Source organism: Pinus tabuliformis, chromosome 8 (assembly GCF_031772625.1).
Source record: "Pinus tabuliformis cultivar Carrire ecotype Pingquan chromosome 8, CPIR1, whole genome shotgun sequence".
In the NCBI taxonomy this organism is placed as follows: Eukaryota; Viridiplantae; Streptophyta; class Pinopsida; order Pinales; family Pinaceae; genus Pinus; species Pinus tabuliformis.
This window is the reverse complement of record NC_142294.1, coordinates 2,045,086,855-2,045,103,259: the sequence shown is the minus strand read 5'-3', so window position 1 is coordinate 2,045,103,259 and position 16,405 is coordinate 2,045,086,855. Positions and strand designations below refer to the sequence as shown.

Here is a 16,405-nt window from a genome sequence, read left to right as displayed (position 1 = left end):
ATATGACCTATGAATAAAGAAAATACAACTATAATAGTGGCATGCCTTGTATGACCTATTGATGTCTTGCTTATCTCTTTAAAATAATAAAATATGATGATAGAAAGGCCTAGGACTAGAGCGTTGTTACATGATCATAACTACAAACACAAGATAGCTCATGTATATTGACTCCAACAACAAATAAAGATGTTGTAGTTAGATGCACTTTTTAACTCCTATTAATCCATTTGTTGATCTCCATATATTACACTCATTTGCGATATGGTCATATTATCCTCTACCATGTTTCTTACATCATCCTCAATTGTCAACAATTCTTGCCTCCTAAAAACTTGAAAGGATATTTATTTAGGTATCAACAAGATAAGTCACAAAAAATATCATATGATTTGAACTTTAAATAACATTTACCATGTCACAATGCTTTTATCTACATATTTCCTTCAATAATAATAACTCGTACTCTCATGCTAACCACCCCACTTTTTTTTAGCTATATATATGATATAACTTACCCATCTCATGTAGCTTTTACCCAATAGTTTATAATTATAGAAAAATCTCATATGACTTTGCATGCCCATCTCATCTAGAGACTTTACCCAATAAGCCATTGTCATATGAAAATATTTTGGTAAATCTTAAAAACGCACATATATATTTTTAATTATAAAAATTAATTACATTTCAAGATAAAGATCATGGCACTAAGTTTACAAAACATTTATGTAATAAAATAACCTCAAAATCCTTTTTATTTTCGAAGATATAAGGCATGCTTGATTTAGTGAGAGTTGTAACATGAGTAATTAAAGTTCCTCTCCTTTTCATGGATTGCTTCATTTCTCACATGCTGAGTCATTTATAAGCAACCATGGGTTAATAAGAGTTGATGCAAATTAGTACGAGTTGATTCATTCCTTATAATTGATTAATTAAAAGTTCCTCTCCCTTTATTAATGAAATGAACAATTTTGCTATCGTTGAATTTTCATTTTTTGCATTCCAATCAACAATAAGTTTATTTCTCTATCTCCCACTAATCAATCAAGATTGTTATTCAATATTTGTTTATTTAATTAAGCTAATTCCTCGATCTCTTTTTAACTAATTGAGTCTCATAGCAAAGTAAAGACATCCAATTAAAAAGTTTTCATTAGGTCCTCAACCAATTGAGCCTCATTGCAAAGTAAAAGATATCTAATTGAAAGTTTTCATTAAGTAGAGGGGTTTCACGAGCTTATAGAAAAATATATCCATCAAAATCTCACCCACACATTTAAGTGAAATAGTAACCCAATTTTTTTTAATTAATTAATTTATTTAATATGAAAACCCCCCAAAAAAATAATGTTTTATAGTTTACTTAGTACCAAACTCATGACTTTTAATAATGTAATTAATTATCTAATCCACATCATCATCAAATTTTTTATTCTATTATTTATTCATAAATCTCAAAGATGCTTCCTTAAATAAATCTCAAATAAACTTCCTTTTTAATATTTATTAAATAAAAATTTAAAATTTCAAAGAAAAACTTCCTTTTTAATCTTTATTAAATAAAAATTTAAAATTTCAAAAACAATTCTTTGGACTATAAAAATATATCACATAAAATAGTTTGAAATAAAAACTTTCTAACATTTATTATTTATTTATTAAAAATATATCACATAAAATAGTTTGAAATAAAAACTTTCTAACATTTATTATTTATTTATTCAAATCATCATCAAATTTATAGGACCTTAAGATTTTAAAAATAGAGATTTTCGTAAATTCAAATTACAACTTTTACACATTTTTTTTTGGATGATTCTGATTTCATTTCCCCATTAAAAGCTCTGTTTAAACATTCTTACCGATATGAAGTAAACTGAGGTAATTTCCTTTCAATTGAATTTTTTTGCCCAGGTTTCCGACCCTTTTGGCCCCCCGTCAGTCTTGTAACACAATTGGAGATTTGAAGGCCAGACCAAATTTTGGTTTGAAAGGGTTTTAGAGGACTATTAAAACCATTCGTCGCTTAAACCCTGCAAGAAACTAGTTTCTAGTTTCATGGCGCAGCTGAGCACTTCGATTCGCCATATTTGCAGCAAATTCAGAGCTGCACAGAGCACAGGGGCAGTCCTCCCAGCATTTATCAGTGACAGGAGGGGAGCTTCAACTGCGACTGCATCTGCGGCAACGTCAGCGGAAGAAGAAGTAGTATATGAACGCAAGAAGCTAACTCTGTACAGACATTTATCCCGCCCCCGCAATTGGAATGAAAGTGCAGTTAAAGTAATCAAAGACTGGTCGCGTGAAGGTAACAAGCTTACGAAAACGAATCTAGAAAAAGCCGTCGAGAAGCTCCGCAAATATGGCAGATATAAGCATGCCCTTGAGGTTAGTTTAATTTACCAGTCTTCAAATTATTATTTTTTATTATAAAATCATGATCTTTATAGGTGTTTTTTTCCGAAGAAAAAATCAAAAACTTTTCATTAGCAGAATAAAAAGTTTACATTCTGATTGGATCACTTCCGTAGAAGTTTGCTCGACTGGAGCTGTGCCCAAAACTGGCTGTACTTGATTAGTGCTTGAAAAAACTTCAACAACTGCTCTATCAAGCATGACTGTCCATCATTTTCCTTTTTTCAGCTATATTGTAAGAACCATACCATTTTAAAAGCACAAAATGGGGTCTCCTTCTATGAAGGAAAACAACCCCGGAAAACAAAAACGGTGCATATGATCATTCCGCTGTGTGGATTTTGTTTGAGTTATGAAACCTTACTAATGCGGCCGGTAGCAGATATATACAAAAAAGAAATATGGAAACAGTGTCTTTGAAACTGTAATTATAACAAAACTGTAAAAGATATATGAGAGGAAAAGTATCCCCGTTCATGTAGGAGGAGCGAAAGGTGGCTGCTGTGATAAGGTTTCATGCCCCTGGAAAAATTCCTCTATCGTCCATCCGCCCAGAATCTGTTGTAAGCCAGCTTTAGAAAGCTGATCGGCTTCTTCATTATTTTCCCTGTAGATATGACATAAATGAAAACTGTTAAAGGACGGCTTTAATAACATAATTTCATCTAATAGAGGCTTTAAAGTCTGGTTGTGACATGATGCATTGCCATTGACCCAATTGGTGACATTTTGTGAATCACCAAATATTTGAATAGTGAGAATGTTCTTCTGGAGAAGCCAGCACAGCAAGAGGTGTAAAGCCGACAGCTCGGCATAGTTATTGGTCCCGGAGCCCAGACCAACAGAAGCTTTTAGATAATGTTCAGCAGATAGATGAATGCTCATGCTAGCGCCAACCCTATTATTCTGAGAGGCTCCATCGTAAAAAGCCCAAGGAATGCCTTCCCTGATGGTGAAGGGCTTGTCTCGAATAGCGGGAGTTTTCACCTCGGTTGCTGGAATAGCGGAGTATATAGCTGCACAATTTGAAGCGATAATTGATGTTTGAAGCGATAACTGATGATCTTTATAGGTGTTATCGACCATATGGAAACGTAATGAAAACTGAAACACACCCGATGTTGGCGGGGGGCTGCATTGTACAACACGAACTTCCTCCTCCTAGCGTTGCAGGTTGCAGCATCTATTCTACCAGATTCACCCGGGACTCTTACCCAGCCCATACTTTTTTGGAACATGAGATTTATGTGGGGCAGACCCCAGTGAGAATGTTACCGTGGTGGATGGCTTGGTAATCCATCCACATTGCCAGTGAACAAAAGCCCCCTTCACAATTTGGAAATATCATTACACGAGATCCGTGTGCTTATTTTAAAGGGTGTGCTTATTTTAAAGGGTTTGAATTTGTAAGGGATTCAAGATCTTTCTTGGTTTGGTTGATAATACATTAAAGGGTTTGAATTTGTAAGGGATTCAAGATCACCAAAAGGCTTAGTGTGGTCGATGTATTGAGAGACGAGTCATGTGGCTAGGCAGATCCTCGAGGGGGTTCGTTGAGTAAACAATTGTTTGTTGAATGCCATAGTTGATCCTCAAGGCGAGGGCAATCCGATTGAGGATTCCTCTTTAGTGGATTTTTGACTTTATGTTTTGCCCTAATTAGTTGGAAAATTACCCATCCTTAGATACTAGTCTTTCCCTTGATTCATTATTTCGGGTAGCCAACCTAAGGAAGGTCATTTTTCTTAATATCCTCTTGTCATTGATATTCTCTTGACTCCTTTGCCCTTCGATACTGGTATTGATCATTACATCTCTCCATCACTAGTTCCAGAGTAGTCCAAATAGTAAGACCTTGGTTCTTGTTACTGCTCAAACTAGTAGGGGGCCTAAAGGGACTCCTAGAGGGACAACTGCTAGGTCAAGGGCAACAATGGAGACTTAGCCCACTATCACCTCAACTAAGACTCCCTACTCTTTACTAACTTTCACCGATGAGAGGAGACTTGATATATGGAAAGTCACTTGTGAAGGATGAGTCAACAAATGGATGTGAAGTGACTTTAATGATCCTTTTCCTAGAAGGAGGTTAAAAATTTAGATTGCTTGCTCTTTAAGCAAAGTACAAAGCTTTCTAGGATAGGGAGGTGAGGATTTAAGGGCTAGGTTAGAGGAATATGCCTTGTAAAGGGTTTTCCCAATCCCTAAAATCCTTATTGAACTTGATTTCCCAAGTGGTTCTTGAAGAATTAACTTTTCAAAGGTCTGGGACCACATGGGACCAAGTGGACCCAACCTAGGTTAAGGGAAGGGAGTCTAGCACCCAATGACGATCTTAACCCAAAGAAGGGGCAAGGATCAAAACAAAAATTTCCACTTAAAGGTGTCAAAATGATCCTATGAGGTACTAGCCTAGGGAACACTAGGGCAAAGTTTGATCTCAGAGGTAGGGCTTGGCATATCTCACAATCCCACTGTTGGAATTTCCGAGGAGACCTTGAGGACACATCAGCGTAGTAGAGTTTAGGAGATCGAACTTTTTGTATGGCTATTTTGTCGGGAAAGTGATGCCCTAGGTAACCCAAGTTGGCTAGACTTAGAAGAGAAAGGGAAAGGTGAAGAAAAATGGTTATTTGCGTGACCACCTATTGGTAGATAAGTGCCTAATCCCTTGGGGAGAATGGAGTCTAGGAGGATGATGAGAAAGGACTTCGTTTCTTGGTCAAGGAGGCCTCAAGGACTACTTCGCTTGGCCTTTATGGCAAGAAGAAGTGACCTCAAATATTTATACTTCGCTTAGCAAAAAGAGATGGCTTATCAAGATGAATTCAATGGTAGAATTATCCCTAGGATATTTCATTGAACATACATGGCCCATACATTGAGAGATGCTATATAGAAACAATAATTTCACAATTTCACAATTATGCAATGCAACAATTAGCCCTAGTATAGCGAAAATCCCATTCCAATGCATATGACAAAGTAAAACAAGAATGGCATTAAATGTGTGTACTTACATGTAAGAGAACATATCCAACCATCAACAATTTGACAATAAAGAAGCTCCAAGATAAGAAAATCCAATCCAAACATCAAAATTCATCCATGCTCCAATTCATCCTCCAAGAAAGAAATGCGAAATTCTCAAGAGAGAGAATGATCCAATCCAAAGTGATGATCCAAATGAATTTATGTCTCTCCTATTTATACACTCATTAGGAGTTCGAATTACCTAATTTGAGCCTACATTAGCGTATCAACTAAAATAATGTGCAAATAACTATCTATTTGTGGCAAGGCTACCAAACTAGCTCATAAATAAAATAGTAAGCCTACCAAGAGGTCAAATAATCAATAGTGCATGTTGCTGGGCTCTCTAACAGGCATGATGAAGTCCATAAGTGCCAAAATGATGAGTTGACCCGTCGACAACCAACAAGTCTGGGAGACAACTGAATAGCCTAGCAACTTGGTTAATTTAGCAAGTTTAGTGTTTAGATTAGATTACTTTGGAAGACCGGTGCCTTCAATGGAGTCAAAATATTTGCTTTTGTGAATTATCTACCAAGCCACTGGATGAACATTTGCTACTTTAGGATGCTTCACTGTCCTATATGAAATGCAACACCTAAAACTAAGTGAAATGCAAGATCTTGGTTTATTTTAAATTATATGCCTAATTGGGTGAATCCTTCCTCTCAACTATTTTGAATCTAGTCTCTAGTGTAAGTTGTGGGAGAGAAACTGAGGGGAAGATAGCAAAGACTATATTAACGATACCTTTGTCTCTTTGAGGGTATTAATAGCTGGTCTTGGTTTCTCTACTTGGCATAGGAGAGAATAACTATTCTTTGGAGAAGCAAGAAGTGACTTAATGTTCCACTACAGGAACTAGTGCCTCGTAACTGTGTACTTGGATCTTTCACCTAATTGAAATTCAATGAGCCAACACATTTTCATGCATGTATCGCAAGTGTTTTAGGACTATTCTTGGGATGTTTACAGTATATGTTGTGTTCATATATACAATTCAACCTCCAAAAATAGCAATAAATTTGATCCTCTTGTAGTGATGACTTTCACCTCCACGGGAATAACTTGGCCTCCAATAATCAATCTCCATAGCTGATGAATTCGGCCTACAAAGGATGAACTCGGCCTCAATAATCCTCCTGCAAATATAAGCTCGACCTCTAAATCATGAGCTTGACCTCCAGCAACAAACCCCTACCTCTTTGACCTTTGTCTCTTTGTCTCTTTACTCGATGCCTCTGGCATTGCAGAGACTGTGGCTCTGATGACTACAAGGTCACCATGTTAACCACAAAAGAGAGTCTAGGCTACACAAGTTAGATGAGAAATGTGGTCCTATCTCTCTATCAACCAAGTTTATGTTTGGAGGTAAGCTAATTAATGTAAGACTAATCCTAAAATGTAAGTGTAAGATGAGTGATTATCTTTAGGTGAGATTGTTAAGTGTCTTAAGTACTTAGAGACAAATTATAATGATATTCAGTTTAGAACAATGAAGTACTTAACAATGTATCATGACAATCTTCACGAAAAGAAAATGCTTAATAAACCAAATAGAGATGCCAACAAGTGCAAGACCAATGAGTGCAAATGATATGCCAATGAGAAAATATGAATGGAAGCTACTTATTATGCCACTGTTATGTGATTTTATCACTGCTGTAGGTGATTCTCGATGGCTGTAGCAAACATATCAGATCTTGAATACACCCAAGAGTCTTTCAAATTTTACTCATATGCAATTAATTTAACCACAAGATTAGTTTTTTATGCCTTAGGTGATTAATTGATGAGATTAGGACTATTTTAGATGTGTTTATGCCCTGAATATACCACTGTCATAAAATGCTTCAGAATTATATATGAGAACAGTGATGAGAATGAGAGATTTGAGAGGCAAACCAAGAAGCCTTATGGCCTTGTTTGATGGCTAGTTTGGCTTCCAATGAAGTGTCCACCTGCAACCACAATGTTAGGTCCAAAATCGTTGCAAAACAAAATGTTAGAGACCAAAACCAATACAAACTCAATCAATGACTGAATAATGGCTTGGATGAGGGCTAGAAAGAGGCTAATAAGCCAACGATAGGGCTAAGAGGCCAAGGGAAAGGCAACGATGAGGGGAGGAAGGCTTAAGAAGGCCACGATTAGGGAGAAGAAAGTCTAAAAGGCCTGCGATAGAGGGAAAGAGGCCAGAGGGAAAGAGGCCAAAGGGGAGGGGCCAAGAGGGCTAGAGGCCCTTAGGAGGCCGTGAAAAGGCCAAAAATTGGCTTGCGGCTTAGGAGGAGAGCCCTCTAAGGGTTGCGGCAAGGGTATAAGGCCATAAAAAGGGTCGTCGAGGGGGCTAGAAGGCCGAACAAGGGCACAACTAAGGAGAAGAGGCCTGCGGCCTAAGGGAACGAGGGCTAACAACAAGGGAAAACCCTCTAGGGCTAACATCAAGGAGGAAAAGAGCTGCGGTTAGTGCAATGAGGGTTAGTGACTCACTGAAAAGGGAAGAAGGGGCCACGGCAAGGCTGGAAAAGGTGACGGCTAGGCCTTGAAAAATTTTAGAACCTCTGCAAACACAAAATTTTACGCCGAAAAACTTTTCATAAACCAAAATTTTGGATCGTCTTCCAATAATGACATTTTCATTACAAATAATAAAATATGATGATAGAAAGGCCTAGGAGTAGAGCGTTGTTACATGATCATAACTACAAACACAAGATAGCTCATGTATATTTACTCCAACAACAAATAAAGATGTTGTAGTTAGATGCACTTTTTAACTCCTATTAAACCATTTGTTGATCTCCATATATTACACTCATTTGTGATATGGTCATATTATCCTCTACCATGTTTCTTACATCATCCTCAATTGTCAACATTTCTTGCCTCCTAAAAACTTGAAAGGATATTTATTTAGGTATCAACAAGATAAGTCACAAAAAATATCATATGATCTGAACTTTAAATAACATTTACCAGGTCACAATGCTTTAATCTACATATTTCCTTCAATAATAATAACTCGTACTCTCATGCGAACCATCCCCCCTTTTTTTAGCTATATATATGATATAACTTACCCATCTCATGTAGCTTTTACCCAATAGTTTATAATTATAGAAAAATCTCATATGACTTTGCATGCCCATCTCATCTAGAGAGTTTACCCAACAAGCCATTGTCATATGAAAAATATTTTGGTAAATCTTAAAAACACACACATATATCTTTAATTATAAAAATTAATTACATTTCAAGATAAAGATCATGGCACTAAGTTTACAAAACATTTATGTAATAGAGTAACCTCAAAATCCTTTTTATTTTCAAAGATATAAGGCATGCTTGATTTAGTGAGAGATGTAACATGAGTAAATAAAATTCCTCTCCTTTTCATGGATTGCTTCATTTCTCACATGCTGAGTCATTTATACACAACCATCGCTTAATAAGAGTTGATGCAAATGAGTACTAGTTGATTCATTCTCCCTGTATTAATGAATTGAACAATTTTGCTATCGTTGAATATTCATTTTTTGCATTCCAATCAACAATAAGTTTATTTCTCTATCTCCCATTATCAATCAAGATTGTTACTCAATATTTGTTTATTTAATTAAGCTAATTCCTCGATCTCTTTTTAACTAATTGAGTCTCATAGAAAAGTAAAGACATCCAATTAAAAAGTTTTCATTAGGTCCTCAACCAATTGAGCCTCATTGCAAAGAAAAAGATATCTAATTGAAAGTTTTCATTAAGTAGAGGGGTTTCACGAGCTTATAGAAAAATGTATCCATCAAAATCTTACCCACACATTTAAGTGAAAAAGTAACCCAATTTTTTTTAATTAATTAATTTATTTAATATGAAAAACCCCCAAAAAATAATGTTTTATAGTTTACTTAGTACCAAACTCATGACTTTTAATAATGTAATTAATTATCTAATCCACATCATCATCAAAATTTTTATTCTATTATTTATTCATAAATCTCAAATAAGCTTCCTTGAATAAATCTCAAATAAACTTCCTTTTTAATATTTATTAAATACAAATTTAAAATTTCAAAAATAATTCTTTCGACTATAAAAACATATCACATAAAATGTTTTAGTTTGAAATAAAAACTTTCAACATTTATTATTTATTTATTCGACCTTAAGATTTTAAAAATAATTTTTTAACAACAAATTTTTTTGTAAATTCAAGTTACAACTTTTACGTCTTTGATGATACTGATTTCATTTCCCCATTAAAAACTCTATTTAAACATTCCTACTGTAAAATATGAAGTAAAATAAGTTGAATAAACTTAACACACAAAATTGGTGTTTTGTGTCCAGAATTTAGCTTTTTTTAAAATGTTAATTGGCAAATTCGTCGTTGTAATTTCCTCTCAATTGAATTTTTTTGGCCGGATTCCGACTCTTTTGGCCCTCCGGGCAAATTTGAATGCTGGGTAGACGAGGCCTTAAAAAATACACATCACATAAAAACGGTTTTAAGTGGTGAAATAAATGTTTCATCAAATTAAACTGACAGACACTCCGAAGACCTAGTGAAATCTTCCCCGTCAGTCTTGTAACACAATGGAGATTTGAAGGCCAGACCAGATTTTGGTTTGAAAGGGTTTTAGATGACTATTAAAACCGTTTGTCCCTTAAACCCTGCAAGAAACTAGTTTCTAGTCTCATGGCGCAGCTGAGCACTTCGATCCGCCATATTTGCAGCAAATTCAGAGCTGCACAGAGCACAGGGGCAGTCCTCCCAGCATTTATCAGTGACAGGAGGGGAGCTTCAACTGCGACTGCATCTGCGGCCACGTCAGCGGAAGAAGAAGTAGCATATGAACGCAAGAAGCTAACTCTGTAGAGACATTTATCCCGCCCCGACAATTGGAATTAAAGTGCAGTTAAAGTAATCAAAGACTGGTCGCGTGAAGGTAAAAAGCTTACGAAAACGAATCTAGAAAAAAGCTGTCGAGAAGCTCCGCAAATATGGCAGATATAAGCATGCCCTTGAGGTTAGTTTAATTTACCTTCATAAAATTATTATTTTTTATTATAAAATCATGATCTTTATAGGTGTTATCGACCATATGGCACAATCTATCGGAAACGTAATGAAAACTGAAACACACCCCGATGTTGGCCGGGGGCTGCACTGTACAACACGAACTTCCTCCTTCTCGCGTTGCAGGTTGCGGCATCTATTCTACCAGATTCACCCGGGACTCTTACCCAGCCCATCCTTTTTTGGAACATGAGATTTATGTGGGGCAGACCCCAGTGAGAATGTTACTGTGGTGGATGGCTTAGTAATCCATCCACATTGCCAGTGAACGAAAGCCCCCTTCACAATTTGGAAATATCATTACACGAGATCCGTGTGCTTATTTTAAAGGGTTTGAATTTGTAAGGGATTCAAGATCTTTCTTGGTTTGGTTGATAATATTTTAAAGGGTTTGAATTTGTAAGGGATTGAAGATCACCAAAAGGCTTAGTGTGGTCGATGTATTGAGAGACGAGTCACGTGGCTAGGCAGATCCTCGAGGGGGTTCGTTGAGTAAACAATTGTTTGTTGAATGCCATAGTTGATCCTCAGGGCGAGGGCAATCCGATTGAGGATTCCTCTTTAGTGGATTTTTGACTTTATGGTTTGCCCTAATTAGTTGAAAAATTACCCATCCTTAGATTCTAGTCTTTCCCTTGATTCATTATTTCGGGTAGCCAACTTAAGGAAGGTCATTTTTCTTAATATCCTCTTGTCATTGATATTCTCTTGACTCCTTTGCCCTTCGATACTAGTATTGATCATTACATCTCTCCATCACTAGTTCCAGAGTATTCCAAATAGTAAGACCTTGGTTCTTGTTACTGCTCAAACTAGCAGGGGGCCTAAAAGGGATGCCTAAAGGGACAACTGTTAGGTCAAGGGCAACAATGGAGACTTAGCCCACTATCACCTCAACTAAGACTCCCTACTCTTTGCTGACTTTCACCGATGGGAGGAGACTTGGTATATGGAAAGTCACTTGTGAAGGATGAGTCAACAAATGGATGTGAAGTGACTTTAATGATCCTTTTCCTAGAAGGAGGTTAAAAATTTAGATTGCTTGCTCTTTAAGCAAAGTACAAAGCTTTCTAGGATAGGGAGGTGAGGATTTAAGGGCTAGGTTAGAGGAATATGCCTTGTAAAGGGTTTTCCCAATCCCTAAAATCCTTATTGAACTTGATTTCCCAAGTGGTTCTTGAAGAATTAACTTTTCAAAGGTATGGGACCACATGGGACCAAGTGGACCCAACCTAGGTTAAGGGAAGGGAGTCTAGCACCCAATATGATCTTAACCCAAAGAAGGGGCAAGGATCAAAACAAAAATTTCCACTTAAAGGTGTCAAAATGATCCTATGAGGTACTAGCCTAGGGAACACTAGGGCAAAGTTTGATCTCAGAGCTAGGGCTTGGCATATCTCACAATCCCACTGTTGGAATTTCCGAGGAGACCTTGAGGACACATCAGCGTAGTAGAGTTTAGGAGATCGAACTTTTTGTATGGCTAATTTGTCGGGAAAGTGATGCCCTAGGTACAATGTTTTACAACTCCGACTCCGACTCCGACTCGGCCGAGGATCGACTCCGACTCCTACTTCGACTCGGTAATGACTCGGCTGAGGATCGACTCCGACTCCTACTCCGACTCGGTAATGACTCGGCCGGCTCGATTTCAATGACTCGGTCGTTGTAAAAAATACATTAAATATTTATTTTTTTTATAAAAAAACATAATTTTAAATATTTTAAACATAATTTTAAAGATTTTCATTCATGTTTCCAAACACACAGCATTATAATATAGATGGAAGACAACATATGATCAAAGTAGGCTCATGAACCAATCTATTATATCAAAATGGTACCCAATGGCAATACATAGTCAACTGTAGTCTGTCATACATGATCAAAGACTCAAGAGTCAAAACAAAATACAAATAACCAAGGAGGCTAGTAGCTACTGCCAGAGGAGCCAAGATCATCTCGACCAATCTCTGGATCATCATCATCAGAGTCAGACAAGGGGCCCCATGGCTCCTCCTCATCATCATCGTCTCCAACTGCAACTGTAGAAGTGGTGCCAGTACCACTAGGCTGTGCAGCAGATGCAAGCTGAGATAGAGTAGAAATGCGGCTGCGCTTCTGTCGTGGCTGAGCAGAGGAAGCACCTAGAACTGGAGTCCTACTAGCTGGCTGTGAGACTGAGGCTGGTGGATTGGGATCTGCATTCAACTGAACATGCTGCAGTGGATCTCCAACATCAAGTTCATCAAGATCCTCATCAGGATCAAACTCTGGTAGACGACTCTCCACTACCCAATCTGATGTTGGATCAATGTCTTCCAACACAATGGGATCTGAATCAGGTCTTTTGTTCAGCAATTGGTTCCGTCTGAGCCGAAGGTTGTATTGGACAAAAACTAGATCATTCAACCGTTTTTGCTCCAAACGGTTTCTCTTCTTTGTGTGAATCCTCTCAAAGACAGACCAATTGCGCTCACACCCAGATGCACTGCAAGTTTGACTCAAAATACGAATTGCAAACCTTTGCAATTCAGGGCACTGGCCACCAAAGGCCTCCCACCATTGTGCTGCAAAAAACATAGGAGTGTAATGAATTATGAGTTAGATGAAGGCTGAAGCTCAACAAAATTACAAATTATATCTAACTTTCAAATTATAAATGATTTAACAAACTTTAGTCTTTAATAAAAAAAGTAAAACTGTAAAACCATTAAGAAATTGAAAATTGAAATTTTTGTTTACCTGGCTCATCTGCTTCTCTTGCAATCTTTGCTAGGTTCTTCCCAAAGGTACCTGTTGCATTGCTGAAGGATGTGACCTGTTGATGTATCTGCAACTGATCAGACTCCGATGGGATCATGCGCTCAATGCAATCAACCAGTCCATCTCTGACCTCCCCCCTCAAAGCTCCTGACTCCTTAGCTTTATAATGATACCGTGGGTTCAAAAAATACCCAGCTGCATGTATAGGGCGATGGAGTTGATTGTTCCATCTTTCATCAATGATTGCCCAAATGGGCCCATACTTTGCCACTCTATCCTTGTATGCTGTCTTTATTTGCTCCTTTGCTTGATCCATAGCCTCATAAATGAAGCCCATAGCCAACCTTTCCCCATCCACCAACCGCAACACCTTAACTAGTGGCTCAGCAAGCTTCACAATCTCTGCTGCCTTTCTCCAAAAAGTTTCATCATGGACTTTCCTTTTCAATTCTCTGCCTTCTGGTTTGTTAGACCAATTGCTTTGATTCCATTCATCACTGGAAAACATCTTTTGCAAGTTTCTATGTTGGGAAAGCATAGATTGCAATGTCAAAAAATGTGTAGCAAATCTAGTGATGGCAGGCCTAATAATATCCTTGCCTCCAGTGTGTTTCCTCATGAGACTCAAAACCAGTGTATGATTGTAGATAAATTTTGTTATGCTTTTGGCATTATCTACAGTGTTTCTGACCCAATCTAATTTTCCAATATCCTCAAGCATGAGGTCTGTGCAATGTGCAGCGCATGGGGTCCAAAAGATGGTCTTGTGTTTTTCCTCTAACAGTTTACCAGCAAAAACATAGTTAGAGGCATTGTCAGTGATGATTTGAACAACATTAGCCACCCCCACATCCTCAATAACCTCATCCAATAGCTGAAACAACAAGTGGCCATCTTTTACCTTATCAGATGCATCAACTGATTTTAAAAACATGGTTCCCTGTGGGCAGAAGACAAGAAAGTTTATGATGGTACGGTTTCTTTGATCAGTCCATCCATCTGACATGATGGTACACCCTGTTCTTGCCCATGATTCCTTGAACTCTTGCAAATACTCATTAATGGATTGAATTTCTTTCTGCAAACGAAACCCCCTTAGCTCTTGCATAGTAGGGCCTTTGAATCCTTTTCCAGCAGCATGTATGGCCTCAAACATAGGCTCATAATATGGTGAACGAGCAGCATTAAAGGGGATATCAGCATCATACCACCATCTAGCTATGTAGTCACAAGCAGTCTCCCTCAATTCTTTCTTCCAATGGTCATCTAAAGTGGGCTGAGCAAGACCTTTACTAACTTCAGGACCATGTGCATCTGATGGAGAGGAGCCTGAGGGAGTGAAATAACTTTTGATAGACACATCACCCTTCATTCTACCCTTTCCCTTATCTTGAACAGAAGCAAAAGAGGGAGGAACATAACGGAAAGGGTTTGATGCATCAGTTTGAGGGATAGAGGAAGAACCCTCAAAATCATAGTGGGGGTTGGTAGCCATCATTCTTTGTATCTCCCTCTTCCTCCCAATCTCAGCCTGTATCTCTTTTTGCCTAGCCTTCTCTTCTTTAAATTTTTCAAAGCTGTCCACCAAATTCTTTCTAATCTCCCCAATTTCATCAGAGGGACATGCGGTAATTTGGCCTTTAATCCCTGCCAAGTGTTGTTTCAGCCTATGAATCCCCCCAGGACCTTCCTTAATTTTCTTATGGCAAAACTTGCAACACATCTGACTATCAACCATTTCAACATATGCCCAAGCAGGATCTTTTGCTCTAGGTGCCATTTTTTGACTAGGAAAACAATCTGAAAATGAAAAAAAAATAAAAAATTGATTCAATGTTCATTTATTTGACAAAAAACACTCTCTAAGCTTTCTTGATATGCACCTAAAATTTACTAAGCAAAAACAGATTTGTAAGGGTGGAAAAAAATACCTCCAGGCACAAGCTGCCTCCTCAAGCTTGCTCCAAAAATCAGCTTCTCAATGCTGCTCCAAATGGCTGCCCAAGAAGCTCCTCACTCCAGCTACAATGCTCCTCCAAGACTCCTCACTGCTGCTCCAAAACAAGCTCAAGAACTGCTCACTAATTCTCAAAGAAGACTCTCACTCAAATGCATAAGACTGCTGTGAGTGAATGAGAGCATTTGGCTGTCTTAAATAGGGTTTGGGAGGGGGAAATGGACCCCAAAAGCACTTAACAATTTACCTAAACCCTTTGGAATCCATAAACTGATTTTAACTTTACCACAAATCCAAAAAAAAGCGAATAAAATTTATTTTTTACGCTGCCCAGCCGTTTTCCAATGACTAGGCCTGGTCAATACGGACTCGGCCTGGTTGACCGAGTCATTGATGACTAGGCCGAGTCATTGGATGACTCGGCCTGGTCATCAATGACTCGGTCAACCGAGCCGGTTTGCTGGACTGGTCACACATTTTTTTACCGGCTCGGTTTGACTCGGTCGTTTCCGAGTTGAGCCGGCCTGGTTGTAAAACAATGCCTAGGTAACCCAAGTTGGTTAGACTTAGGAGAGAAAGGGAAAGGTGAAGAAAAATGGTTATTTTAGTGACCACCTATTGGTAGATAAGTGCCTAATCCCTTGGGGAGAATGGAGTCTAGGAGGATGATGAGAAAGGACTTTGTTTCTTGGTCAAGGAGGCCTCAAGGACTACTTCGCTTGGCCTTTATGGCAAGAAGAAGTGACCTCAAAGATTTATACTTCGCTTAGCAAAAAGAGATGGCTTATCAAGATGAATTCAATGGTAGAATTATCCCTAGGATATTTCATTGAACATACATGGCCCATACATTGAGAGATGCTATATAGAAACAATAATTTTACAATTTCACAATTATGCAATGCAACAATTAGCCCTAGTATAGCGAAAATCCCATTCCAATGCATATGACAAAGTAAAACAATAATGGCATTAAATGTGTGTACTTACATGTAAGAGAACATATCCAACCATCAACAATTTGACAATAAAGAAGCTCCAAGATAAGAAAATCCAATCCAAACATCAAAATTCATCCATGCTCCAATTCATCCTCCAAGAAAGAAATGCGAAATTCTCAAGAGAGAGAATGATCCAATCCAAAGTGATGATCC

General features: G+C 37.8%; 1 protein-coding gene across 1 annotated transcript in view; it reads left to right on the top strand.

The window, feature by feature from the left end:
- Positions 1-1,840: 1,840 nt before the first annotated feature.
- The window catches only part of LOC149244666 (large ribosomal subunit protein mL101 (rPPR4)-like), a 118,934-nt gene continuing 104,369 nt past the window's right edge, over positions 1,841-16,405 (top strand). Inside the window, exon 1 of the mRNA XM_089374960.1 lies at positions 1,841-2,394. Coding sequence (XP_089231086.1) covers positions 2,065-2,394 — 330 coding nt within the window. The 5' untranslated portion in view covers positions 1,841-2,064. The remainder of the gene's footprint in view (positions 2,395-16,405) is intronic.